Genomic DNA, 26,476 nt, shown 5'->3' on the forward strand with positions numbered 1-26,476 from the left:
TAGCCAAGTTAACACAAGAAACATTAAAAGTAATCAGCAATTTGAATTCACTTGCGTTTCTTCAGTTGTGATTCCAAGAGCATTGTTTTGTACCTTGCCTAAGAAATTCAGCACAGCATCCAAATTATGATCTGCTGAGAAAAGCCACAGTTTAGATGTCCTGCATCTCTAGCTTTGATATTTTTGAAATTGAATTCAAAATAGTTAATTTAATTTGCTTTAGTTTCGCAAAACATCGTGATCACTCAGGGCCGACTTCTGTGAGGAGCGATGAAAACTAGGGGTTCCCAGTTTGAATTAATCATTGTAGATATCAATGCATTTAAATTATCGGGCACAGTTACTTTAACCTTGGCATAAAAGTAGTATATGCATCACAGTTTCAAGGGTGTAGACGGTGCAAGAAAAGCTTAACTTCTACAAAACTTATGCACACAGCCCAGCCTTTCATAGAGTTGACTGGTCAGATGTTTTTCTTTACTCTTTCACAGGGCACAGCGAAACGCATTTGAAATTTCAGTTTTTTCCTGTTCTGTTTTGTAAAACTAATGCCGAGAAAACTGATAACTGCAAGAAAACTTGTACCAGTGCCCACAACAAAAAAATAAAGGTTAACAGTAGTCTCTTGAAGTGCTAGCACACCCAATGCAAGCTGCAATGAGCATGTGCTGGCTACGGCATGGCTCCCGAGAGAAAGTAGAACAATATCCGCCATTCCAACAGCATGTATATTCCAATGCTTCCTTCCTGGAGCAATAATACACTGGTCTGAAGAGCAATGTGGACCGTCTTCACCCATGTGCTTCACCAAGACATGGTGCTGCTGCACTTTTGCAACTGTTCTCATTTATATTTTTCACACTGCAACAATAGCTGCACGGTGGGCCAGCATAAGGAACATGAGCGGAAGCAAGGAATTGTACTAGTTCGAGAATGGGAAAGATGTTTGTTTTTGGAATGTGTAAGCGAGCACAGTGCAAAATCACTAAGGGAAGGAAAAAGGGGAGTGAAAAAAAAAACCTTAAGAAGTGGCCACCTTCTCAAGATTTGGGTAGCCACAACACCAAGCACCAGGCTAGAATCTCTCTTGCTCTTAGATGAACTGGTTTGGTGCTTGGCGGTACTGGAAACCAAACCCAGAGCCTACCGCATTGGAGGATGATGCTCTAGTCGCTCAACCACTGCTGTAGTACAGGGTTTTCGCTATGCTGAAATAACGAAATGCTCCCCCCCCCCCCCCCCCCCCCATATTTGCTCCAGAGCATTAGGGCGATGCTTGCCCACTGCAACTTGTACTGAATGCCATAGCACATAACTATGCCAGAGCAGCACAAAATAATGGCAAATAATTTCAAAAACTAGCCTACTGCTGGAACACTAAACAATCTTAGAAAATGTAGGTTAAATTGATTCTCACCGTTCGCTTGAATAAACTGCACTCCTCTGGCGTCATAGTGTCTGCTTTAGCAATCACAGGAATGATGTTTACTTTGTCGTGCAGCCGCTTCATGAATTCTATATCCAGAGGTTTTAACCTGCAATATCGAGATATCCAGAGGTTATATTGCAGGAGTCACTTGCAGATTGTATAAAAATAGTTGCACCACAACCATCAAATCAAGATATAGCCATTCAGAAGTGATTGACTGATTAATACGAGGAGTTTAACGCCCTAAAACCACCATATGATTGTGAGAGACGCCATAGTGGAGGGCTCTGGGAATTTCGAGCACCTGGGGTTCTTTAACGTGCACCGAAATCCAATGAAAAGTCAATAAACAGTACCTACTAAAAGGCAAGCAAAAGAGAAAACACTACCTGCAGTGAGAGCTTCACATAAATGCTGCTGTATGTAGAATAAACTAAGCAACTCAAGCTGCCTGCTTGGCACTGAAATAGTATAAGTGACCAGAAAGGCTGCAGTACTGACCCATGTCCTGACGGTGCAATGAAGTAAAGACAACAGTGAACTCTGTTATCGGGCAATGTTGTCCGATGTACTCGTGATTCTGCATCGAGGTACTCTGCATACTTTGCTTCGATGTAGTCGATTATCGGCTGCCAGCTGCACAAAATGAAAGGAGGAGGAGGAAAAAACAATGGTCATGAGTGACAATTCAAGGTTGTGCAGAAATAGCAACCACTTTGAGTAATCAGGCTCAGAGACTACGACTTATGCTGCCTGTCATAGGTGACCTTAAAAACCTTTATGTGGATGATCAAACAAAGGCTTTTTGCATAACATGAATGTCTGGACTAACTTAAATTAAATATCATGGTTTTGCATAACAGAATTATGACACATTTATGTGGCCTGCAGTAATGGGGACAACTGGGTTTCTCGTGTTTGTACCTAAATTCATGCAGGTAAATTTTTTCTTGCAATTTTCCACTATCACAATGCGGCCCTCGTAGCCTAAATAAAATTGATATCCAAGTTTAAAGCGTTGGGCAAAATAACAAATAAATATTACAAAAACATTACTTCATCTGACTTTCTGCATTGCACACATTGTTTTGGAAGGCAAGCAAGATAGTGGCAAAGAAGTGACAGAACTGAGCCTCACCACTGAGTGTTGTCAACTGCATCGCCAAAGCCCGGTGTGTCTACAATGGTCAGTGTTAGGTTGACACTGCCTTCTTTTAGAAGAACTCTAGTGGTCTCCACTTCTACGGTTTTCTTTACACGGTGAGATGGCCCTGGGTATTCATTTGAGTAGATGTCCGTCAAGAACATAGAATTGATGAGCGTTGACTTTCCAAGTCCAGCTTCACCTGCATAAACACCCACCAGTGATTTGGTTGCGCAGATAAAAAAATGTCATCTATTTGGCTAGATAAGACAGCGCAACCAAAGTCTTTTGTGACTGCCCACTGAAGAGCTTGGTAAGGCCATGTTTTGTGCTTGTCCCAAAATCCCAGGATTACATAAATGCTGTGCCAATGCTGCATCCACAAATAGGAACATCAGTGCAGGTAGTATAAAAGATTGGCAAGACTACACTGAAAGCTTGTACATGCAGCAGTTACTGTATTTACTCGACTGTAATGCGGGCACAAATGTAATGCTACGGGCGACTTTCCATTGCGTCCAGGAAGAAAAAATTGTTATTTCAGCATTTCATTGTAATGCAAGCGTTAACTTTAGGTAGTGAAAATCTGAAAAAAAAAAAACTTATTGAATTCGAGTAAATACAATAGTAACATTATTTTAGACCATTAGGAGAGCATTAATTCACTGGTACCTTTCAATAAGGTAAAAAAAAAAGACTATATTTAGTTGCATAATAGGTCATGGTGCAACATAAGCTGTAAATAACACTTTTTCTCGTTATGCTGAAATAACAGTTTTGTGCTACCTCTAAGTGCACACATGCAGGTAGCAGGTTAGAATAACTTTTGGTTCAAAGCTTTCTGCACATATTAAAATACAGAGGTACCCATCAGCACAAACTGCCCCATCAAAAGTATAGTCTAGCATGCTCACTGTGGCAAGCTTTGACTTTTCATTTTATGAGCGAAGTGAGCTACCGGTGGGACACTCTGCATATCTTCCAGGTGTGCCATGACCCAACAGTGGGTCACCGGTGGGTCATGGCATCTAACACCTGATAAAAATTTCTTATTTACAACCTCTTGCAACAAGAATCGCACCTTTGCATTCATGTTTGATAAAGTTATCCCATCAGCAAGCAGATGCATGGTCGTAACATTGCGGCCGCATAGGAGGAGCACAGCTGTGACCCATCGGTGACATACGCCGCAGTGAATGTGTTAATAAAATACTCTTCATTAAAGATGTGTGTGTTTAAGATGAGCTGTGGTGTTTCTCCTGATGTGTTCCTCTGTTTACAAAGCAGCCAACTGCAGATAAGATTTAAAACTAATCCTTTTTTCACTTGCTTCCTTTTTTTTTATGAACATGCTTTTAGAACAGAACAAACTTAATTATGGCCATTGAAGTTGATAATAATGATAACAATCTGCACTGCTTATAAGTGGCGAATAAGCTACCAAGCTCCTTTAGTAATATATGAGATAAGCTGCTTCAGATTTACAGCAGATGCAATGGTATGGCAGTGGCCAGCTTGACCAATGTGACAGAACTTGGCAAATAACAGCCACTATCAGGCCATTGTCAGTCTAAATTTGAGCTTCTCACGACAACTCCTCTTCAGCCAAGCTCAAAAAGATTGGAAAAGACAAGTGTTGTGACAAGCTTTCTAGTTCCATTGATTTTTTGATTGGTATTTGTACAACACATCTTGTGTTGGAGTTGCCTGCCACAATTCAATATATGCACATCTCACCTAATGAGCTTGCATTTACAGTAGGTTCACAGATTTGAACATGCACCTTTATTTTGCAGATCAAAAGCACTGACCAAGCCCGAGACGATGAAAGAATGTGTGTGCACAAGCGTGCAGTCAAAAATAAAAAGCTAACACTAAACCTGACAGAGAAGGGCAAATGAATGATTTACCAAAGGAGCATAAAATGACTTGGAATACCAATACAATAAATTAGAAAATGTAAAACACTGTGCACATGTTATGTCCAATAACATACAGCTAACCATACAGCTAACCAATAACACAAAGCTTAACCATAGGTGCCGGCTGGGGGGTGCAAAAGGGGCCACTTGCCCCCTCAAGCCACACCAGCAGTTGCCCCACCCAAACTACACCAGCGCTCTCCCCCTCCCCCAGCCGCGATGCAACACTGGTTTGCAAACTCCAAGACACAATCCTGACAGCGCTCATGCACTTAACACCAGGCACGTCGCTATGAAAAAAATAGATGGTGGTCGTGTTTAGGAGGAAGAAAGGAAAAGACACTAATTTCCGCAACCCATTTTGAAGCAGGACTAAGCGCCATCAAACTCGATGCGCGCGCGCGCGCGCGCACGCACGCACGCACGCACGCACACACACGCACACACACACACACACACACACACACACACGAAATTTCAGTCACACGTACTCAACAGACGTAGGGACAAGACCAACGAAAACGCCTGGAGCAACGACAGCTGTTAACAGGCGCGGACCCGTAAGTATTGAACAACAAGAACAGAAAAAAAAACGTTGGGGGGGGGGGGGGGGGATGAGATATGTGCGGGCATGGCGCGGCTGTGACGGCCTGTCCTGCGCCAAGCGCACACGTGTTCACGGCGCGACGGGTGATGCGCAGAAAGGCGGCGAGAACAACGGCCACCGTTATTTCCGGACGATAGGGAGATCAACAGAACGCGGACACAACGGCGCCGCGTCGGCTCAGCGTGTTAGGAGAGGAGGAGAACATCTGCGCATTCATGGACGGGCACGTGCGGCAGCAAACGCTATACACCATAAGAAAGAGCGCGGAATGACGCAAAAATAGAAATAGAAGAAAGCTGGGGCAAAGCAGCGCGATTAGAAAAGCAAGTGATGTCAAGACTGATTTCATAAGCAGGGCGGCGGCACAAAACGACTGAGGTGATGCTGCTCTTGCGAAGGTGCGTACTCACCGACAACCATAAGCGTGAACTCGAAGCCCTTTTTGACTGCCTTGCGATAGACCTGGTTGGGCAGACTGGCGAATCCCACGTAGCCCTCGGCAACCTCGCGGCTCCCGGCAGTCGAAGAGGAAGCGTACGACGGCGGTGCCGTCCCGCCTCCCGACGAAGACAAGCTGCCGGTCGAGTCCTTGCTCAGGCCCAGCAGGCCGCCGGGCGCCGCCGGGGGCGCCGGTCCGTCGCGGAAGAACAGCTCCCGCTTGGTAGACAGCTGCACCGGGTGGGGAGAGAAAGCAGCACTCAACAGCGGCTTCAGTGTCGAAAGACACGCATGCCGTCACTATATTCGATAGCAGGGCAGTTTACCGGAAGGAAAAAAACCCCGAGCATGCATCTTATCTGACTGACGACTCCATCACGCACGACAGTATATTCAACGATTACGGCAGAGCATCACTGTACTTCTCACAGTACGCAGCGCAGACAGGATAGCTTGACCCATTAACTACGTTGACTGTAGTAGTTATTAGCTGTCACGCGCGAACAAATGTCAAAACATAACAAGTCCACCAACAGCGGCACAGCTCCTAAGTGCGTAACCAGGCGACTGCCATGACATTCGTAGCCAACCTACAGATCCGTATTTTGTAGCCACGTGCCCCTTCTCATCCTTTTCCTTACAACTTTTTGGCGTGTTTCTGTAGGTCGTTTATTGAATACAACCCTGTACATTTATTATGCCCGAACGCGTGTATGAGTTAGGATTGAATGAATATCACTTATATTAACTTCTCCGTCCCGAAATCGCAGCCTGCTTCTCGCTTCGTTTCCATATCAAAGAAAAAGCGACGCAGGAAAGAATGCGTGCGCGTAACCCGGAACACAGGGCGAAGACGCAATCGTGGAGTCCCCTCCGGACAAAAGAGGAAATCGAAAATGAGGAAACCACAGAACTCGGCGCAACGAGGAAACGACCACGGATCTTTGCCGAGCCCCGTCACGACCTTCGAGCCACAAAGCGACGACAGGGCGCAGTGGGGGATTTTACCCTGCCAGTTGCTCGAGAGACGCCAAATGGAGGGCTCCAGACAGTCCACCTAATCGATCAGTGTCCGCACTTGCCACCATTGCAGTGATGTTGACGTGGTCAGAAAGTTAGTAAATCTCCATAACGGCTGCGCTGCGAACAGCACACTAATATGGAGGGCGACACAGTCGTTTGGTCGTCCGTCTTGCTTTGAGACGTCAGTTGAGCCGTTAATGCAACACCGAATGTGTTTTTGTAAACTATGGCAAGCACATCCTCTGTCTGATCCCTAAACGAGACTTGAGGCATCGCAGTTGATATATTCGCTGATACACATTTAGCAGCTACAAGAAAGTGACGTTTGAACATGCCGTAGATCAACAGTGAAATGAAGGGCTGATATAATACAGCACAGCTCCTCATTCCCATTTTTAGGGGCGAAGCTCCTTAAGCCGAGGGTCGTGCGTCCCAGATGTATGTATGTATGTATGCATGTATGTATGTATGTATGTATGTATGTATGTATGTATGTATGTATGTATGTATGTATGTATGTATGTATGTATGCATGCAGGTAGCCACATTCGTTTAGTCCTTGGAATGTCCGCTGGATGGCGGTACTTGCATATGATGAATATATGATGAAGAGATGCGAGATGGCGGTACTAGATAGACGAACGGACGGATAGACAGACAGACGCACAGACTGAAGTACGAACGGACTGACGGACGCTTGGACCCACCCATCATCATTCACTCCGTGCATATGCCGCGATTTTTTTTTTATCTTAATAGCACCCTGCTTGCTCGGGTACGTAGTCAGGTTCGGCCAGTCGTGACGAGTGGATGTCAGAACACATGGAACCGAGCGACCAGAACCGAGAGTCCCCCCCAAGGGCTGGCTCATTCGGCAACAACCTCACTCCCCATCCGATGGAGATGGCCGCATTCACCGGCATTCAAGCCCTTCTCAATGAGGCAATTGGTAAATGTTAGAGTGCTAGAGAGATGTTTTTGTTTTTTGCATTGTAGTGAAGTATAAAGAACCATGGCATAGTTTTTTTTCTTTACTACCAACAAAAGAAATAGAATGAATCGCTGAATTAAAAAGATTATTTGTACAACAAAATAATTACATGTACGTGCGGGCAACGGCATGAAAATATAAATGTATTCGATTAAAAAAAAAACTTTTCGGGGACCATTTCACTTCCAAGAGTCACCGACACCATACGGGCCATTCTATGATTCGTCTGATCCCCACAGCAACTCGAAATATCGCAGTGATGGTAAATTGACTATGAAGACAGCTTTTCTTGACAGCACTGTGGAAGCTACACAAGCGCACGCCTGCTGCCGCGCCAAATAATTGTACTAAAGTTTACTGACACTTTTCTCATTTGCCTTGCTGAAATGCTGCTGCACTCATTTACGAGACTCAAACAGTTGCGGGAAGTCATACATAAAACAGTTAAGGTTCGCTTTGCAAGAATGCATCCCCTTTTCTTTACATTTTCCTTCTCAGTCGGCCCGTTTTCCGGAGTAAACATGTCGTCTATGACGTAGTTAGCCCGCATCATGGTCAGTGCGCGGTCGCAAACGCGCTATCTAGTTCTCTAAGAAAAATATACTCGTAATATGGCACTAAAATGTACTATGATCCATTGAAGTGATTCTCACACTCACGTTTCAGTGTATATAATTGTCTGAACGCGTCAACGATCCGAGCGAGTGAAATACTAATAATATCCCGGGTTTGAACGTCCCCAAACCACCATATGATTATGAGAGACGCCGTAGTGGAGTGCTCCGGAAATTTCGGCCACCTACGTGCACCTAAATCTAAGTACACTCGCCTCGAATATTTCGCCTCCGTCGAAGATGCAGCCGGGATTTGATACCGCGACCCTTCGGCTCAGCAGTCGAGTGCCATAACCATTAGACTACCGCGGCGGGGCCGAACGCGTGGAACCGAAACCAGCCGCGGGCTTTCCTACGACTGGTAGAACAACACAAGTCTCCGCTCCGAGATAAGTTGTGGTGCACAAGAGATATTGTGGCGTTCGGAAATTCATACTGCACCAGCCTGCACATACTGCACGAGGCAATATTAGCTTACTGAGAAATCAAGGCCGCAATTTCGGTGGCGATGCATTCCGCCTCAATTATATCCGCCATTCTTGCCATCCACCGTGTTCACGGCCGGCTCCACTCACAGATGAATGCGAGATGGCACACCACGACACATGCTTCCCCACGTTATTTCTCCACTTTAGAATTGAAAAACCACTCCCAAAGGCATCAGTCATGAACACCACAAACGGCACAAGTCGTATTTTCTCTTCGATAAATTCCTGCACTAGAAGAAAAGGACTGAACTGATTACAGGGATACCGATATCAGTGAACAAGCACACAGCGTGATATGGCGCGACAGGAGTGGCTTTCCGTGCGCGGTCCGCAAGGTGAACTATGCAGAACAGGCAACCGGAGTGCGATGAAATCGGCTGTTTACACGGCAGGGTAAACTCCCGGCGCAAGGAGCAGGCAGCTATTGGTGCGTGAAATAACTGCGACAGCGCGAAACGAAGTGCACGAAACACAAAGCTGAAAGGCCAATCTGCGGTTCACGCTACTCACGTCCAACTCGCACGGAGTTTTCTAGCGAGCTTGTTATTAAATAGACTTGCAAGCGGCGAAACAATGTCACTCGAGTCCGGAGGGCGCTTCGGTGGCGTGCTGGGAAATTTCAACGAAACATTCCTTATCGAATCAAGAGGCTCACAGCGGCAACTTGAGCAGCCGCTAGCTGGACCAGCGTTCAAAGACCCGTACAGTGTGAAGGGGAAAACATAAAACGTGTGACACTCGACTCTGGAGATGGATATACAAGACAGCCCCGTTAGAGAAAGACGCATGGAGACAGAATTTCCCCACGCCAAATTTAAACACGGAAGTACATGAATGGGACGACACCAATCTGACCTTTTCGCTTATCTTTTTTCGTGTAAGCGAAAAAAAAAAATCACTGCTATTTGCTCGATACCTACACTGGCAGATCTCAGTTTAGCATGACTATGTTCTAATTACTTCATGATTGATATGTGGGGTTTAACGCCCCAAAACCACTATATGATTATGAGAGAAGCTGTAGTGGAGGGGTCCAGAAATTTCGACCACCTGGGGTTCTTTAACGTGCAACCAAATCTGAGCACACGGGCCTACAACATTTCCGCCTCCATCGGAAATGCATCTAATTACCTACTTCATGATTGATCAAATGACCTAACAAAACCACAGCTCGACGACATCAATATTCTACCGAGTAATTCAGTGTCAGCCTTCGGTGGACAAGATGTTAAAAGTGCTGAACAATGTTATACTGCACTGAGCGTATGCAAGAACTGAAGACAAGAGCTAGTGGAAACGCACGTGGAGAAAGTGGGCAATCGCACTGCTCGCGACAGCCTGGAGATTGGGCGATGGGCGCCACGGCGGCGAGTTACCCATTCAACAGCCAACGCAGCTGTGCCGACGTCTGAATAGATTGGTGGCACACACTCACGGAGCTGGTCAAGGTCAGGGCCGTGAAGGATGGCGGCTGCGGTGGCAGCGGAGGCGGCTGCTTTTCGGGCAGTGGCGGTGGGGACGAAGAGCGCGACGACGACGGGCTCTCGTAAACTCGAGGCCGACCGGAGAAGCGCTCGAGGCCCGCGTAGCGGTAACCCAGCCGGGCGGTGGGCACGTCGGCCGCCCCAGAGGACGCCGACCGGCGGGGAAGCGCCGGCATCGGTGCACACGACGACTCCACGGGACTCAAGCTTTATCCGAGGAATACGGAGCTTCGCTCAGACGCCGCACTACGAACGATGAGAGGTCCGACACAACCCAGCGGTGCTTTGGGGGCCAAATGATTTGTCAGACAGCCAGAGCGGACGCCGCGGCACCGGGTGCAGTGCGGCTGGCAGAGCCGGCGAGAGACGCGCAAAGCCAAACAGGGAGAAAAGAAGCGAGGGAGGGGTCGAGAAAAACTGAAACCATGCGAGGAAATGGGCGAGGAGAGACAACGGCGAGAGGGGGGGGGGGGCTAGAAAGAGAGCAAGCAACATGCATGCCAGCCCCCACGCCACCCGGCCGAAAATACGACCCCGGCCATGCGGCGAGCACGCAAAGAGCGCGCCACGGCCGCCCCCGCCCCACCGCCCTTCCACCATAAGGACGACCAGACTTCCGACAGGGCTCGACAGCGAAAGCTTCCACACACACTCCACAGCAAGCGGCCCAGACGTCTGGAAACGCTTGCCGGCCTCAGAGCGCGGAGGCACACCTCGGATGCACGGCTCGGAAACAGCCGACACCGGGAGAGTTCATTCGCCTTGGACAGAATCGCCCACACTTAGGTATCCCGCTAGCGTAACAACAAGCACACCTCCTAAGCCTGCGCAGGAGGCGCCAGAGGCCAGGGTCAATGGTGGCAATAAATAGGGCGGACGAAACCTCCACCGCAGAAAACCGTCCCGTACGAGAGCACGGAGCGGGGGATGCGTAGGGCAAACATCACGCACAGCAACGAAAATTACGGCACGTGCCAGGGGCGCACATCAGACCCGCTCCCATCTGGGCGCAGCTCCTTCCCCCTTTGCTTCGGCAAAAGACAAAGCGCACACACACCTACGGCCGCCCCACGTGCAGAAGCCGACGCCCCGCCGAGAAAGCAGTCTATCTCCTCGCACCGACAACGGGCGCTTTCTTTCAAGCGCAGACGCCGTCATGCAGACGAAGCAGCCCAGGTCGAATTCGAAAGACGCCCCGCAAAAGGACGGCGTCCGTTAAGACAAAAGCGGCACTTCGCAGCCAAAGAATGGGGTAGAAGAGCTGAATCGAGGCTCACCGTTAAAAGGGCGGAAGCGAGCAAAAAAGGCTCCATTACTCGCCATTGTGTAAAACGAGCCATGGAAACTGCAGATAGAGAACGCCGACTTTCGTCGAAAGCAAATAGATTCACGAACTGCGTGCAGACTTCTTCAAATGTTAGCGCCACACTTGGCGCGTTGGTATACATGTGGTGCGGCGTAGATGTCTACATCTATTCAACATTACCGCAACAATTTGCAAGCGTTGCGCTGACGCACTCAAAAACACACCACGAATGTACCCAGCCTGCGGTGCTTTTAAAACGGGACACAGACGACCGCCACATGATGTGTGCATATTACAAAGCGCCGTTCGATATCGCTGCCTCGGTAAATTGCCTAATATTGCTGTTATTTCATCACGAGCCGGTACGCCACCTTCACCTCAACACTATACTTCAACTTGCTGAAAGACAGGTGAAGCGCCCAAAGCCTCTTAGGGCAGGTATTTTCAACGCAACGTTTACAGATGCTTCGACGTTGTTTTCAACACGGTATACCGAGGGCGTGAAGGCACACGTTGTGATCGTGTCTTTGATCCGCATACGGCTGCACGTGTTTTCTTCAAAGATTGGAGAAGGAATGCATGCATGAAAATATACCGGGCGACGGCAGCAGCAGACAAAAAAAAAAAGATATACGTATGTCTCATTAGTTCCACCTGCTGTCGCCTTCGTGCGAGGAAAGTCCTGCACACAACATCGCAGTTTTTCTTCTCATCGCACCACAACAGTATTCTGCTCGCGTCGCTTACGCCAGCGCTTTGGAATGCCATCACGGCGACGCGCTTGGCGAAGCGCACCACCGTGTCGAAACCAGGTCCCGACTCTATTTGCGCGCACTAAAGCGGCCTCTCGCTCTGGAGCTGCCGCGGTGGAGACCTGCCGAATTCGTTCCACCCAAGAATGTCGCTTAAACTTAGATCCTTCCGGCACAATGCAATAAAATCCAACTGTTGCCGCTCTAATCGGGTGCCAACCGGTAGAATGCTCAGCACAGGCGCAGTAAAAAGTGATATCGCGGCGATGACAACTTACAGCAGCCTGGTGTATAGCCAACTGGGCTAGTTGGTACAGGTTCATTATGTTACAGCGCGACAAAGGAAAAAAAAAAGCCAAGGGACACACGCGACAGGACACAGCGCCTTCCCTGGATAAACACGTTTCTTGAATAGACAATTTATTTCATTTGATAGCGCTGCGTGGTGTCGTGTATGCGAGAGCTTTTTTTTTTTTTTCGTTTTCATTCTTGCCGAGTTGTAACGTACTATTATAGCGTTGTGGTCTAACCCTACTGCAGACATCCCAAGAAAAGCGAGCGGTACTTTAGGGAAGCCCCAGCAGCTGCCTGAGAGAGTTTTCTTACTGATGACAGTACGTCATTTGTCATAAATTGGTTCAGCTTCTGAGACACGCGTACCTAACCGGACTGCAGCCGTCTTAGAGAATACCGTCACTTGAAGCCGGTGCTGCAGTGATAGGCATGAGCCGGGGCGAGATTAGGAGCGCTACTGGCAAGGCCTTCAGACTTGAGAGGCATAGCTCTTCGTTAAAAACATCATTCGTTAAAAACAAACGCTCCGCCGCTGATTAATGTAACATTTGGAACAGTGCACGTTTCGCGAACTTTTTTATAATGTTTTGACATCACCGCTGCTTTCCACGACTTCACGTTCAGGAAGTGGCATCAACGGGAGAAATCGCTAGTCTGACGCACTCGAGTAAACTGCGCGAGAGAGTGAGCAATAATAATGCCGAACGAAAAACGGATTTGATCTCTGCTGGGCAACCACTCGATGTCATTACACGCTGAGGGAATACACTAACGTTCGTGGTAGCACCCCCCTTCACAGCCATGCACCGCGTGACGAGACTATAATAATAATAATAATAATAATAATAATAATAATAATAATAATAATAATAATAATAATAATAATAATAATAATAATAATAAAGCACGACCAGCAGGTCCTCAACAGTTGGTAGGCACCCAACTGGGTACCTTGCTTATACAAATTACACGAAGCTCGTCCGCGTAAAATATCACTCTCGAGCATAAAAGTTATTAGACAGGTTCCGTAGTTTGTCAAACTTGTTCGAGCGATACCGTCGGAACCGACCCCTCGGCGAGACAGTTGGTTAAAAGAGAGAGAGAGAGAGAGAACTGAAGGCCCGCCCCAGCATAGCAACTTTTTTTTTCGACTGTCGTCACCATTCGTGCCGGCTGGGCGACCCTCAAGATAACAGAGATAACAAGAACTAATGACGAAAGACGATAATATTGGACAAAGTAAACCGAATGAGTCGTAGGTGCCACGTTTTCTAACATTCGTCCTTTTTGTCCTTAGTAAGTAATTTGGATATTACTCAAAATCAATCGTTATCGATGGTATCAACCGCCCAATATTATGAGCAAGCTAATATGAACGCAAGTCGATACGGAAAGCTGGAAAATATGCGGTCCCACAGGGGAAACAACTATCATGAGGGAGCAGCCCTAGAGGGCAACTAAAACGAAACAATCTGTTTACTATGAAGACTCAAATTACATTGACACCATCATCGCAGGTTTATTATTAGACAAGAAAATCACGGTAAAAGTTTCATTTTTCTTAATTTCGCGCTAAAATCTTAGCGCGTGACGTCACGGAATTCAGTGTATTTTTCGTACTTTGGCACCACTAGCTGGACAAAATTTCCTGAAACTGCGACATGTTACGTCTCCGAGCCCCTCAGAAGACAGTGTGCGTCATTTTTACGGATTAGGAACTATGTAGGCCCTGTAGCACAGGCCATCTGAAATTCTATGACGCCACGGCAATTAGGTCGCGGGAATTTCAAGGTCAACCCCCGCATTCTCTTGCGCGTTTTCACACGTCAAGTGTGGTGATTTTGGTATTGTGGAATAGTAATTTACCAACTGGAGAAAAATAATTTCTCTCTTTGTGTCCATTTAACGGTCCTGAAAAGAGATCGTACCGACAAACCTTGCGAAGAGTAGGCAGCGTGTTGAATGCCCTAAACGAGCGCGCAAATCACACCGCAGTAATTAGGCGCCCATAACTACCTGCCCCGCAATTTAAGAAACGGCGATTGAGACGCTGCAGATACGATGTCACGGCATGACGGGTCGCCGCTAAACATAGGTGGCTCTGTTGAGTGGCGCGCAACGGGGAGGTGCCCCCCCCCCCCCCTTCCCGTCCGAAAGAGCAGCGGGACCCGTTGACAGAGAACAGAAACCTGTTGTCGGCAAGCTGAGTCGATGTTTATCCCGGAGAGCGGCGAAACGCGAGCCTGGGAAACCGCGCCCGCACTGCAGGCATTCGAGCACGCACGGGGGCCAAGGTCCGGACGGAGGCGCGCCACGGGAAGAAAATTGCACAAACCCTCTGAACACCACCAGAAAAAAAAAAAAAATAGTGAAATCACTGGGACGCGTACTGCGCCTCCCGTACGCGTGCCTTTCAAGCCAACCTTCCATCGCGGTTGTATACTGCTTATGGTGCTGGACTGCTCAGCCGAAGATTGCGGAATCAGATCCCGAACGTTGCGGCCGGATTTCAATGAAGGTGAAATGCTTGAGGTCTACGTACTTGGATTTAGCCTTCACCTGAGAGGGGCCCTCATAACACTTCAAGACATCGGTGCTGACAGCATCAACTCCTAGTGGCGCTCGCCAAAACTAGTGCGAGCGGATGTGACGACGGAGGGCGCAGGTCTGTGATTGGATGAATGAAACGTTAGATGTAACCGCGGCATTCCATCAAAATAGCGATTACTATTGGGGTTCTTTTTTTAACTTAACATGGTTTCTCATTAAATGCGCAAGAGAATAAAGTTCTCCGACTTTCTCAGCTTGAAAATTGCAAAGCTGCTCAAACAATGCACCGACCGCCACGACGCTGGAGGAAACGCACCGAGGACGCTCCAGGCGCCATTGTTTGAAGAAAGGAAAGGGGAAAAAATGTAAGTGTTGATGTATAGACGGTAACAAAAAAATGAGGATCGGTAAAACTAGAAAACAATGAGGAAGCGTTCGCAAGCTGCCTCGTTTCGCCCGTAATAACGGGCAATGTGGTACGCAAGCTACCTGTACGGTAGGGCTTTCAGTTAATTTCATTGGGCTGCCATCCGACGTCACGGGGCGAGGGAAACATGGTCAGCTGAGCCCGAGAGAATCGAGTTGAGGGCTGGCGTCCATTAATTCGTATTTAGATTTTTCTACGCTGAATAACTAAACGAACTGTGTGCCCCAAACGCTCCCATTCTTTCGGCTCTTATCTCTTAATCATTAGCGTATACGCAACCAGCTAGAAAAACATGTAAAACAACGAGGTCGTGAAAACTGTTAGAGGGCCCCTGTAAAGAGCAACAGATCGTCACAATTCTCGGAGTCCTGCACCACGGCGTCCCTCAGCCATTATCAGACAAACTGCGCGAGAAACAAGAATGAAAGGGAAAAAAAGAACAGCGCATTTCTTTTGTCCCTTCATCCACGTTTTCCACACAGTTTTCCTGATACCGAGATGCCAACTCGCCGAAGCCCCTCAAACCGTCGGAGCAGTTGAAGCACGTCGCAGCTAATTGATTATGAGTGCCGCCAGCTTTTCGCGCAGCGTATGTGCACTTCGAGGTCCAATAAAGAAAGCTGCACAGTAATTGACCGCTGGCAGGAGCAACGGGGAGACTTGAGGCGCCAGAAGAGAAACTCTGACGTGTACAACGAGATTGCCGTTTCGCTGCGACTAAACGGCTACAAGCAGGTGCCATCAGAAATAAAAGTGAAGATTCTCGCACAGCAATACAGGTAAGTGCAAGGAAAAGTCTATCGAATGATGGATTATGAAATTACTTTTGTAGTGGCACGCAAAATTTTTTTGACGTTCGAGCGGTTCTTGCCCGAACAACATTGCTGATAAATGACTCGATAGAAAAATCGTACGCCGAGTTTTGTCAGTGGCATGACACCTGGTGCATTTCATCTGACCGAAGCTCGAACCGGATTAGCCGTGTAGCAGCGGTCGTAAAGTTGATCGCGTTGAAGAAAACCGATCCAGATCGACCTGATGGCGATTAAAAGTGCCCGTGTGAGACTGGTATTAGTTTTGGGACATGAAACTGCAACCATTGTTATTAAGCCAAAATAATAGAATGTCGATGAGCCGAAAGGAACGCCATAAAGAGCGCCGATTAGAGACAAGCGACAGTACTCGCGGATACACGGGCACGGTTGCAGATTCAGTCTCTGACAAACCGTAGGGCTCAGCGCTGAAACCCAAAAATGAAGTACGCGTTTACCTGTTTCTTTTTATCATGAAAAGGTGTCGTCTTACTTTGTTTACCCTAAACAAAAAATCCGTGAAAGATTTTTTTTTAAGTTAACAACGCTCCAATGCAAGGAGCCTGAGAGAGTCACCGTGCAACGCTTTTCTCAAAGCGACATTTGCTCCTTGTTTTTACCCATGATTAACATACTGTAGCGTTAAATTCGAGCTGCAATGCGCGAGCTTTTAGCCGTAGCCGCAGCGACGTGTCTTAGGAAGACAGAACAACATATATATTGCCGCGGAAGGTTTCGCTATTACAGCGATGCGCATACTATATACTACGCTCTTCCTTACTACCCCGCACTTTGTCATGACGCTCATCTTGCCGAGCTTCTTGATGGAAAGACAGCGCGCTCGGAGGGCCTCGGGGTACTCGCATTCCTAAGAGAGAAACCATTCTCTCCCCCCCCCCCCTTTTTTTTTCGCCCTCGAGCGAAGCTGCAGCAGCCACGGCTGGCGCAGCACATTTTTTCTTGCAAGTAAAAAAGAATGCGAGAAGTGAGAAAAAGAAGCCGTGGGGCAAACGTTAATTCGTTCCCACCACACAAAAGCCCACCCCGATGACTAGAAAAAAGGCAAAAGTGAAAGTGTGTACAGTAGACACGACAATCAACTGAAAATGAGACGCGATCCATTAGGCATTTAACGCGACCTCTTCTAATTTCATCAAACGTGACACACGACAGCATAACCCGAGATGCGGAGCAGGTTCAAAACATTACAAATAAGCCGGGGGAGAACGTGCCATAAACGTGCGGCTCTTGCTACGCGCTTCTCAGTTCTCCATTCGACGAATTCGCGAGCCATCAAAGGCAGGACGCAAACGGAACACAGACACGAATAAGACCCCCCCACCAACCTCGCCCGTGCACAATAGCTAAACGCCATCGCGTCGACGGGATTACACCCGGCGACGGCGCGCGATTCGAGAACACCGGCGAAACGTATGGCGCTGATATATAACGCCCTAGTCGAATGTCATTGCGCGGCTACTGTATCGAGCGTAAGCGTGCTGACTGGCGACGCGACTGCATTCGAGGTCAAACCAAGGGCAATCGGATGGAACAATGGGAGCTTGTGCATACAATAGGATGCGGCACGCACATGCATCAAATATAACTTGGCACGATTTAAGGGTCACCCCACTCCTAGCACCACCTTGTATCACTCTTCGTTGGGGCAATGTCGCGGAAACTTGCAACGCTTGGCCATTCCACGTCACGCAGTACAAAAAAAGCTAATGGCTGAAATTCCTTAGGACGTCGAATGTGGCGGAACGGGGCACAGTCTACTTTCTTACAACGCACTCAGTTCCAGGATTAAGCGTTAACGTCAAGCCGCCAGGACGCGGCCTGACCATGCCAGCCGCAGAGCACGCACGGTTTTTAGCGTGTCGACGCATGCCCTTCCAGCGCACAAATGCATTCGTCAAAGTTGGGTCCGCATACGGGCCTGCTATATGGGCGCTCTGCTGGCTCTGTTGCGGTCGTCTGATGCCCATGCGTACCCTCCCGCGGGCTGGGGGACATTGCCCGCCAACGAACAGGTCGCAGACAGTGGGCGCTTATCACGCGGTGGCGCCGTCGCGGTTAGAGGCAGGCAAGCAGCAGGTACGAAGTAAGCCTCCAGGCCTCATGAGAGCGTTGAGCAAAGCGCATATCGCGAGGTTCCAGGCCCATAGAAGCCACAGTGCAGCGTCGCCCAACCCCGGGGAAATATCGCAGGCACCACTGGCGTGTCGACAGACGTCCCGGATATATCGCCCGTACTGCCGGTGGTTTCTTTCTTTCTTGTGCGACGAAGGTCACTGTGTCGCCAATGCAGCCAGGAAAGATTGCAAGCCGCAACTATGTGGATGCCCGAGTTTTCAGAGCCGAGGGGCCTTTTACGAGCCGTAGGTGACAAGTCGCGGCCTGTATCGGCTCAAGCGATCTGCTGCTCGACAGCAGACATTCAATTAGCGTAATGGCTGACGCCGGAGGAACACGCTAGCAACGGGGGCGGAAAGAGCCAAGAAGAAACCAAAGCTTCGTTTGTGTGACGAGGGCGACCATGCGCCCGATGAGGCAAAGAAAACAAAACGCGACCGAAGCAGGCAACCGGCAGTCAAAGGGGGTCAAAAAAGAAGGAAAGGCGATTGCGACGCACAAGTAAACGGCTGCCGAGCCGAGCGCGACCATGTGCGAGTGGGCGGCCATCTGGCGCAACATAATGGCGGCAGCCGTGCGCACCCCGCTGGTTGCGGACGCGGGGCTCTCTCGAGCAGCTGCGCTACAACACGGTATTCGAGCACACTGCAACAACGCACGAAAGACGTCAGAAAGCGACCACAAAGGTGAACCCGGCAAGTGCGTTTTGACAGCACGCCTCATTTTACGATCAAGCGTCGTGCCGCCCGTCGTATGGCTGCGACAAGAAGCGAAACCGCCGAATTTCGCGCGCCTGCTGTACCTCTGCTAGTGACTCTAGTTAACTATACACAATTACTGCGCAGTGTACGACAGGCGGACTTGCCCTTCGGGGGTGTCCATCAAAGGAACTCGAGATGTGTGAGCGTGTGCAAGCGCGAAACAGTATGCGAAAAATCGCGTCTGAAGAGGTAATACATGTAGAAATAGTGACGCAACGAGTCGGTGAATTCGCGCACGCGAGAGCGGCTGTCAAAAAGAAACAAATTTCTGGCCAAATAATTATTGGGCCATTGATGTGCTCGATAAAATATATCCTTAGATTACGACATTGCGTTATAATCGCTCACTTAGTGAACATCATTGATCAACTAAACGCGCGCCCCGGCCTAATGATCCAGTACAGACAGCCCTGCAGTGGAACCATTATTAGCAATGACACGGGTTTTCGCAATAGCGACATTCAAGCCTGCATAGATATTTAGAGAAGCGCCAGCTAATGCGACTTGCAGCAAGCATCGACCACGGCAACTTGTCGATGACGATAATGGTGTAGCGTGCTGTGCTTGAAGCTGATGTCCTTCGAAGTATTTTTCGAACAATTCTGACTTGTGCTCAATATAATGCACGGTTCACATTCAGAAGCATGTCATCATTTGACGCATTCGTTAATTTACACTGTCGGCCCCGCCAAGGTCGTCAGATTTTGTCTTGGGATATGCAAGTTCTTCTTTCTTTGAGGGGGTGAGGGCATAGAGTTTCCTAAAATAACTAGAGGGGACTCTGTCGCTGCGATCACTCAGAGACCATGGGAATGATGGAATGATGGGTAGTACTTGCAGGCGACAAATCGTACTTGCGGTTTCGTTTATTGCTGTATATCGGTTTTGTTTTGAAAGAAAGATTCAACCCTTTTGAACTTCGTGACCTGACTTGGAAACGTAAGTCTAAAAGAATAAGGTGGTGAAGCGCCATCGCTGAACATTTTCTGATTTTTGTTTCACGAGAAAACAGCCCCAAGCCACACGAACACACATGGAGCCCAAAGCAGGCCAGAAGTACGAAGATTAGACAAATGTGTGTACTACCCATCATTCCCACGCTCGCTGAAGCGCCGTGCGTTGCAGCTCCCATAGACACTAGCGCCAAAGTTCCCTCTAACGTTTATTAGGAAACTCTGTGGGTGGGGGAGGGAGGCGGAGCACCGTTGCGGAATGGGTTGCGGAGGGGGGGCATGAGTGAGGTGCCATTGTGGCTTGATGGGGAAGTGCCCCTTTTGCACCCCCCTGACGACGCCCACGAGCACCGCGTAGGGCTGGCTATTATAACGGAACGGTTGGCTGGTTTATATGATTGAACGGTTTATGGCGGCTTTTGTACGTGATCATTGTATGTTTACTATACGGGATCATGCTTTTCTTTTCTTTTTTGTCTCTGCCACCGAATTTGTGATTTCCATGTTTAAAGGAAATGTTCTTATCATTCTGCGGCACGTGTTCCCCATCCCAACGTCGCCAATCACCCAGCCACTATTCCCCCACAAATCTTCCAAGAAACCCGATGTACCGCGGACACGAAACTTCAGTATCTCTCCTACTGCCGCTTCGCCGTCTCATTTCACGGACGCACAGCTGCCACGCAGTGTCTGTCCCCCAAGTCCCGGAAGTTTGTGACAGATACGGCGCAGGGTGGCCGCACGCCGAAAAAGGAGGGAAGCAGGATAGCTGTTCCGGGCAGAAAAAACTAGACGCTCTGCGGCAGCCTAGTTTTCCCCTTCAAGAAAAGCTCGGAGAATGTCTCCACGTGCAAAACGGGCTTTTAAAAGCAATACAGACACAATAACCGCGTCTTCGTTTACATCTCGACGAGTACTTCGCCGATTAGAGAGCCAGTCCCGCGGCACAAATGAGCGCGAACGACGCCTACAGGGAGGGTTGCGAGTGCAAAACTGAGAGAGAGAAATAATAGATAGGAAAGGCAGGGAGGTTAACCAAGCTTGGCTCGGTTGGCTACCCTAGACTAGGGGTGGGGAAAGAGAAAACGATAGAAAGAGATAGACAGAAAGAAGAGTAAGAAAAAACTATGAACCCTCTCCCCGAAGGGAACCCTGATTGGATGAAGCAGCAGCGGTGCGCATGGCATTGACCCGGTTGAAACGGGCGTCGACGCTAGTGCTGGGAGAACGATTTGAAGTGAAACTGTTTGAAGCGAGAACGATTTGAAGCATCGGTGTTACCCGCGCGCCGTCTCTATTTCCGAATGCGATCGGCAGGCATTCTTCGCACCTCGTCGGTGTCATGGTCTACCAACGCTTGCGTTCAGCTTCCCTGGCTCGCGCCTCGTCGGTGTTCCAGGCGCGACGTCACCATTCGCGAACACGATCAGCTTCGCTAACCTCCAAAGCCGGCGACGGCTTGGAAAGATACACGCACACTAGCGGGAAGCATGCCCAGGCGGCGTCTCGCCCATCGGCATGTTCGCGCGGCAAGCAGCGGCGCGCTGTCCACACTGCCGGCACCGCGGAACCACGGCCGGGCTAGACGACGGCGCGCCTACCCGCGGCTTCTTCTCGCCGACAGATGGAGAGAGGAGGCGCGCGTGAGGAGATGAAGCCGACGTGAGGAGTGCGCTCGAGAATTGTGAGCGGTGGAGAGGGTGAAGCGAGAGATGACATGCGGAGAGCGGCGACAGACTAAGGAGAGAGTGGCGTCACGCGCGCGCACTGCGAGGGAAGGCGTGGCCTACTTGGCACTTGGATGGATTAACGTCATCCCAGCTTCTGTACTAAAACCTCTTGGGATGTGCAACTTTGTGAGTTTATAGCCAGCAAGTCTCGAAAAGTAGCTCCGAATGCACCGAAGCTGGAGCAGATTGCACACTTGACCGACACCATCAATGTTTAGGCAATTTCAAGCTATCTTCTGTAACTTCAACATTTCTGAACTACCATTGGCCGTATATGATTGGTGCATTACACTGTAACAACTATGATATTTGTTTGCCCTTCATAATTTCAGCATTGAGCTGTAAGTGTTCTGATGAAATCCAAACACTGCTTCATGGTAGTGACAGCTGGGACTTGTTGGTCAACATAGCTCATTTTTGCAGACCGACCATATGATCGTTTTCATTATTACGTTTCTTTGACACACGACGCTTGCATTCAATGCATGCTTGAAATTGTATTGTCACTGTTGCAAAGCATTTCATGTAAGTTGTGGAGGACTGAGTACGAACAATGATTTAACGCGGCAAGTGGCTTGTTGGTATAGAGGAGCACTTTAAGACATCACTGTGTTTATTGTGCCAGTAAACACTAATTGAACATCTCTGCATGAAGAAAGTAGTCCTTCAACACACAATTATTTTATAGCAAGGAGGCTTGAAGCAGGAATATTTCGTGATCGGGTCTCCTCTCGTTGCATATCCCATTTCATAGTGATCGTGACAAGGAAGCCACTGCCAAATTTGCGACTTGCTAAGCTAGATATTGGACAGAGTTGTCAACGACCATGCGCTGCTCTTAATATAGCTTGTGTTTTCAATGTACCAAATAAACTCTGCCTTTTCAAGATCATGCTAGAAACAAGCAATACTTGAGAAGTTAAATTGTTGAATGATCGTCAGTACATATAGCTGTCAGCAGTGTGAAGTGGAACACTGATATTGCCTTTCAGGAGTCATAGCGGCTAAATGTAGTTGTCAAAAACTGAAATGATCATGACACTTAATGCTCAAATGAAACGCTAGTTATCTCATGAAATTATGTACGACAAACTCAATAGCACCTTGCATGTAACCCGAGAAACCTGAATTCGGCTCTCCAGCTCATAAATTGCTCCCAACAGTACATTTGCCAGATGTCCAAATCCTCATTGCAGGTCGAATGCGTCGGCAGTCCAATGCGACTCGTTATTTATTCCGGCTAAACAGTGTGCTCCCGAATGCATATCCCATACACTTCACGCACAAAATCTGACCGTAGAGTATAATTTTCAATCTCATGGCAATATTTTTGTGACTAAAGTATGCAATAACAAACAGGACGGTCAAAGGCTAGCGAGCCGTTGACAAAAATAGAACGGGACAAAACGGTAAAAATGCACGCGAGTGAATGTGTGAAAGCGGCGTTGTGCGTGAATATGAACATTACAGGTCTATCAAAACAGCATGATTCATTCCGAGCACTGTGTGGCATAAAGGTTTGAAGCGTTAACAGTGTTTATGCCACATCTACGTAGATATACGAAAAAATTCTCTTTAGCTTGCGTCACATTTCTAAAACACAGAGTGGTAATTTTCACACTTGTTTTCTCGAGCCATTTACTAAATATTTTAAAGCGCGGCATCAAAAAATACGTAAAACGAATGATTAGTTGAATTTGTTTTTTTTTTGTGCAGAATCGTTTTTTTTTTGTCCAGAAAAGATATTACTCGCGATAGTGACTGTCCTATCTGGGTTTATTGTTGGTCCGAGCTTTCCATATTTTTTTTTCTTCTTGTAAGCGAGTCATTGCGCCAGCGCCGGCCCATAACCAGTATTTTTTTTTTTTCGCGGGGGTAGGGGGCGACTTGCTGAAGACCTTAAAAAAAAAAGTCATTTTTACGAGTCATTTTCAGTAAAATACACGTACCCAGAGTTTCGAGCTTCTATCCCCCCTCCCTTCAGCTATGGGCCAGCGTCAGCGACGCGTTATGAACGGGCGTAAACTGTGAAAGTAGACGGAGCCGCTGAGCCGCGTCGGCTCCTACATTCCAGAGGGGTGGCTTTCCTGCTTAACACGGACGCGCCTGCGGGCAAGATGGCAGACCTATGCGCCACTCTACTACCTACAGTAGCATATACAGTAACTTTACTCCGCCCCGGTGCGGAGGGACAACGTGACACAGGCTAGCCAAACAGGTGCTTCGCATCAATAAATTCTCGTTAGTGTCGCGTGTAGGAGTCGCTACGAAATCAAACGGGCAGGGCACCACTGTGCCACCGGCACTGTGAAAAAAAAAACAAACAAAAGAAACGGCCGGACTAGGCGCATGAGGGGGAGCCAGCCAGTGGCACCCGCGCTATCAGCAGCACACACGCGCGAACCCAGAAACCGTTTTTCCTGGAAACCGCAGAACCACATTCGACGAAATTCGACGGTTGAAATCTGGGGGTCGCCCCAAGGCAATGTTTATTTAGACCGTCGAACTTCTCTGAAAAACCGTTGAACATTTGAGAAATTTCGGAAAACGAAACTATGAAGCTTTCAACTCAGAAATGACAAATTGTATGAAAATTATTTCAACAAAAGCACACAGAATTAAGTGTCGACGTTCGTATGAGATAGTAGGTAAGGACACGAAACAGCCAGCTGTTATATTTTCTGTTAATAAACGAATTTTTTTTATTTATTTTCATCGCAAAAATGACAGTTCCTCCTATGTACTTATTCTGCTGACAACAGTCAATATCATTAACCTTATTTCTCATATGCAGCAGATAACACAGATCAGTCATTGGTTAGTCTAATAAACGCGTTTGGCATTCTATATTCATTTCAACGCGTGGCATCAGCGTTTGCTCCATGCTGAAGCTTCTCGGCAAGAATAACGAACACATATCTACGTTAGCCAGCAACTTTACTTGAGCCCCATGACTGTATAGATTGAAAACAGGCTGATCTGCTTCGATAGTGTAGGGATACACTTCCGGGAAAACAGCAGTGATAGATAAACTCGCCACCTTGAGATAAGATACGACCATAAATACCAGCGTGATCAGAGTGTCTGATCTGTTAGTCCTCAAAGCACAAACTGTGAACGCAGAATGCCAGTTGCGGAACTGATTACAGCTAAGCATCGGCTTGGTTCAGTTTTTCTCTTTGTCATTTTCTTTTCTGGCGCAGCCTCACCTAAAGCATCACACGATGCACTTTTTTTTTTTCTTGAAAAGTTTTGAAGTTATAGCCATCAATTTCTCTGACATACATTTAGATGACTGATGGTCTGCGACGTCGGAAAGAAACTCCGAGTTTTCCCAACCCCGTAAGGAGCACTCCTTATCAATTTTCGGCTTCTGGTATAGAACGACCACGCTTCTACAAAAGTAGTTCTATGAAAGTAGAAAGACTACCAAAAAAAAAAACACAGACGAAGGAGAGTACATAGGACGATCGCCCATCCTATGTGTACTCTCCTTCGTTCGCGTTTTTTCTCGTAGTCCAATAATGAGTTCACCTCGACCAAACGAAAGTTTTAATTATTACAGAGCGTCTTTGCATTTCGATTCCCTAAAAAGGCGGCTGCTAGGTTCGCGAATCGAACCCACGTCGTTCGTGTTCCAGAACGACGTAACGAGCGAGCCAAAGCGACAGTAATCACTATAGGTGTTTCCCTTTTGTGTGTGGATCGATTACCGCAATTGATCGACACGTGCTCGGCAGGAACCACAAAAGCTTCCGCTACTATTATTGTTATAAGACGGCCGTGAGCTGTACGACTTTAACTGTACTACTCAAGCTCTGAACTCTTTCTCCCAACGTACAGTGCAAAAGGTTCGTTAAAGATCAGTACACCCTCTTCATTCTAACACTTCAATGAGGGGGGCAACATTAACGAGGCTACGTTCTACTGTGGGTCAGACGTGGTAAGCCTTTATGCGGGGCAAAAATATATGTTTTTATTTAAAAGGGAGTGATTTGTATGTTTATTAAAATGTCGAATTTGTAAGTACGTATGGCCTCAGCTCGTGTCCCTGCCCCCCCCCCCCCCCCCCATGATTCAAGAGCGCGTAGGTAGGGGGGGGGGGGGAGGCGACGTCTGAGCAGCGGCCGTTGTCACCGAAAGTGAGATGCCACCGACGACCCATTTAGACTCGCTAGAGAGAGTAATAAAGAAGCGGCTTGTACTCACGACTGTTGGCGCGAGCAGCATCGCAGTCCCAAGGCAGCAGCAACAGCAACGCCGGCGACGTTCGAGGGGTCAGCCGTGCAGAATGGTGGTGGCATCAGCAGCCAGCGTGAGGGAGAAAAATGGAAGGGGAGAAACGTGACGGGGGAGAGGGCGATTAAGAGCGCTTTCCAAAGCAATGCTGCGCGCGCGTATATACTGCGTGCCGCTGCATATCAGCGGCGCAAGGCATGCACGGGTCGTATGGAAGCCAGAGGCGTGCTAGCGACCTCAGCCAGCTTCCAACACACCTGCGACACATTTACCGCGAGGGCCTGGCTCGGACTTCGCTGCCGCGAATCGCTTAACAGCTGACTCAGCACGCGTTATGGATAACTCGCTGCGTCAACGAGAGGCTCGTCCCGCGCGC

At 48.2% G+C, this 26,476-nt stretch overlaps 1 protein-coding gene across 5 annotated transcripts in view; it reads right to left on the reverse strand.

Moving 5' to 3' along the window:
- LOC119176562 (septin 7-like protein pnut) overlaps positions 1 to 26,219 on the reverse strand; it is an 81,161-nt gene extending 54,942 nt beyond the window's left edge. The window contains exons 1-5 of one of the 5 annotated variants that reach the window (XM_075877880.1): positions 10,092 to 10,383; positions 5,513 to 5,771; positions 2,568 to 2,775; positions 1,931 to 2,065; positions 1,418 to 1,535 (exon numbers count right to left, since the gene is read on the reverse strand). In XM_075877880.1, the coding sequence (XP_075733995.1) occupies positions 1,418 to 1,535; positions 1,931 to 2,065; positions 2,568 to 2,775; positions 5,513 to 5,771; positions 10,092 to 10,316 (945 nt within the window). In that variant the 5' untranslated portion in view covers positions 10,317 to 10,383. Of the gene's footprint in view, positions 1 to 1,417; positions 1,536 to 1,930; positions 2,066 to 2,567; positions 2,776 to 5,512; positions 5,772 to 10,091; positions 10,388 to 26,070 lie in introns of those variants that run through there. The other 4 variants (XM_075877882.1, XM_075877883.1, XM_075877879.1 and 1 more) reach the window with 4 other exon arrangements.
- Positions 26,220 to 26,476: the final 257 nt, after the last annotated feature.

Source organism: Rhipicephalus microplus, chromosome X (assembly GCF_043290135.1).
Source record: "Rhipicephalus microplus isolate Deutch F79 chromosome X, USDA_Rmic, whole genome shotgun sequence".
Taxonomy (NCBI): Eukaryota; Metazoa; Arthropoda; class Arachnida; order Ixodida; family Ixodidae; genus Rhipicephalus; species Rhipicephalus microplus.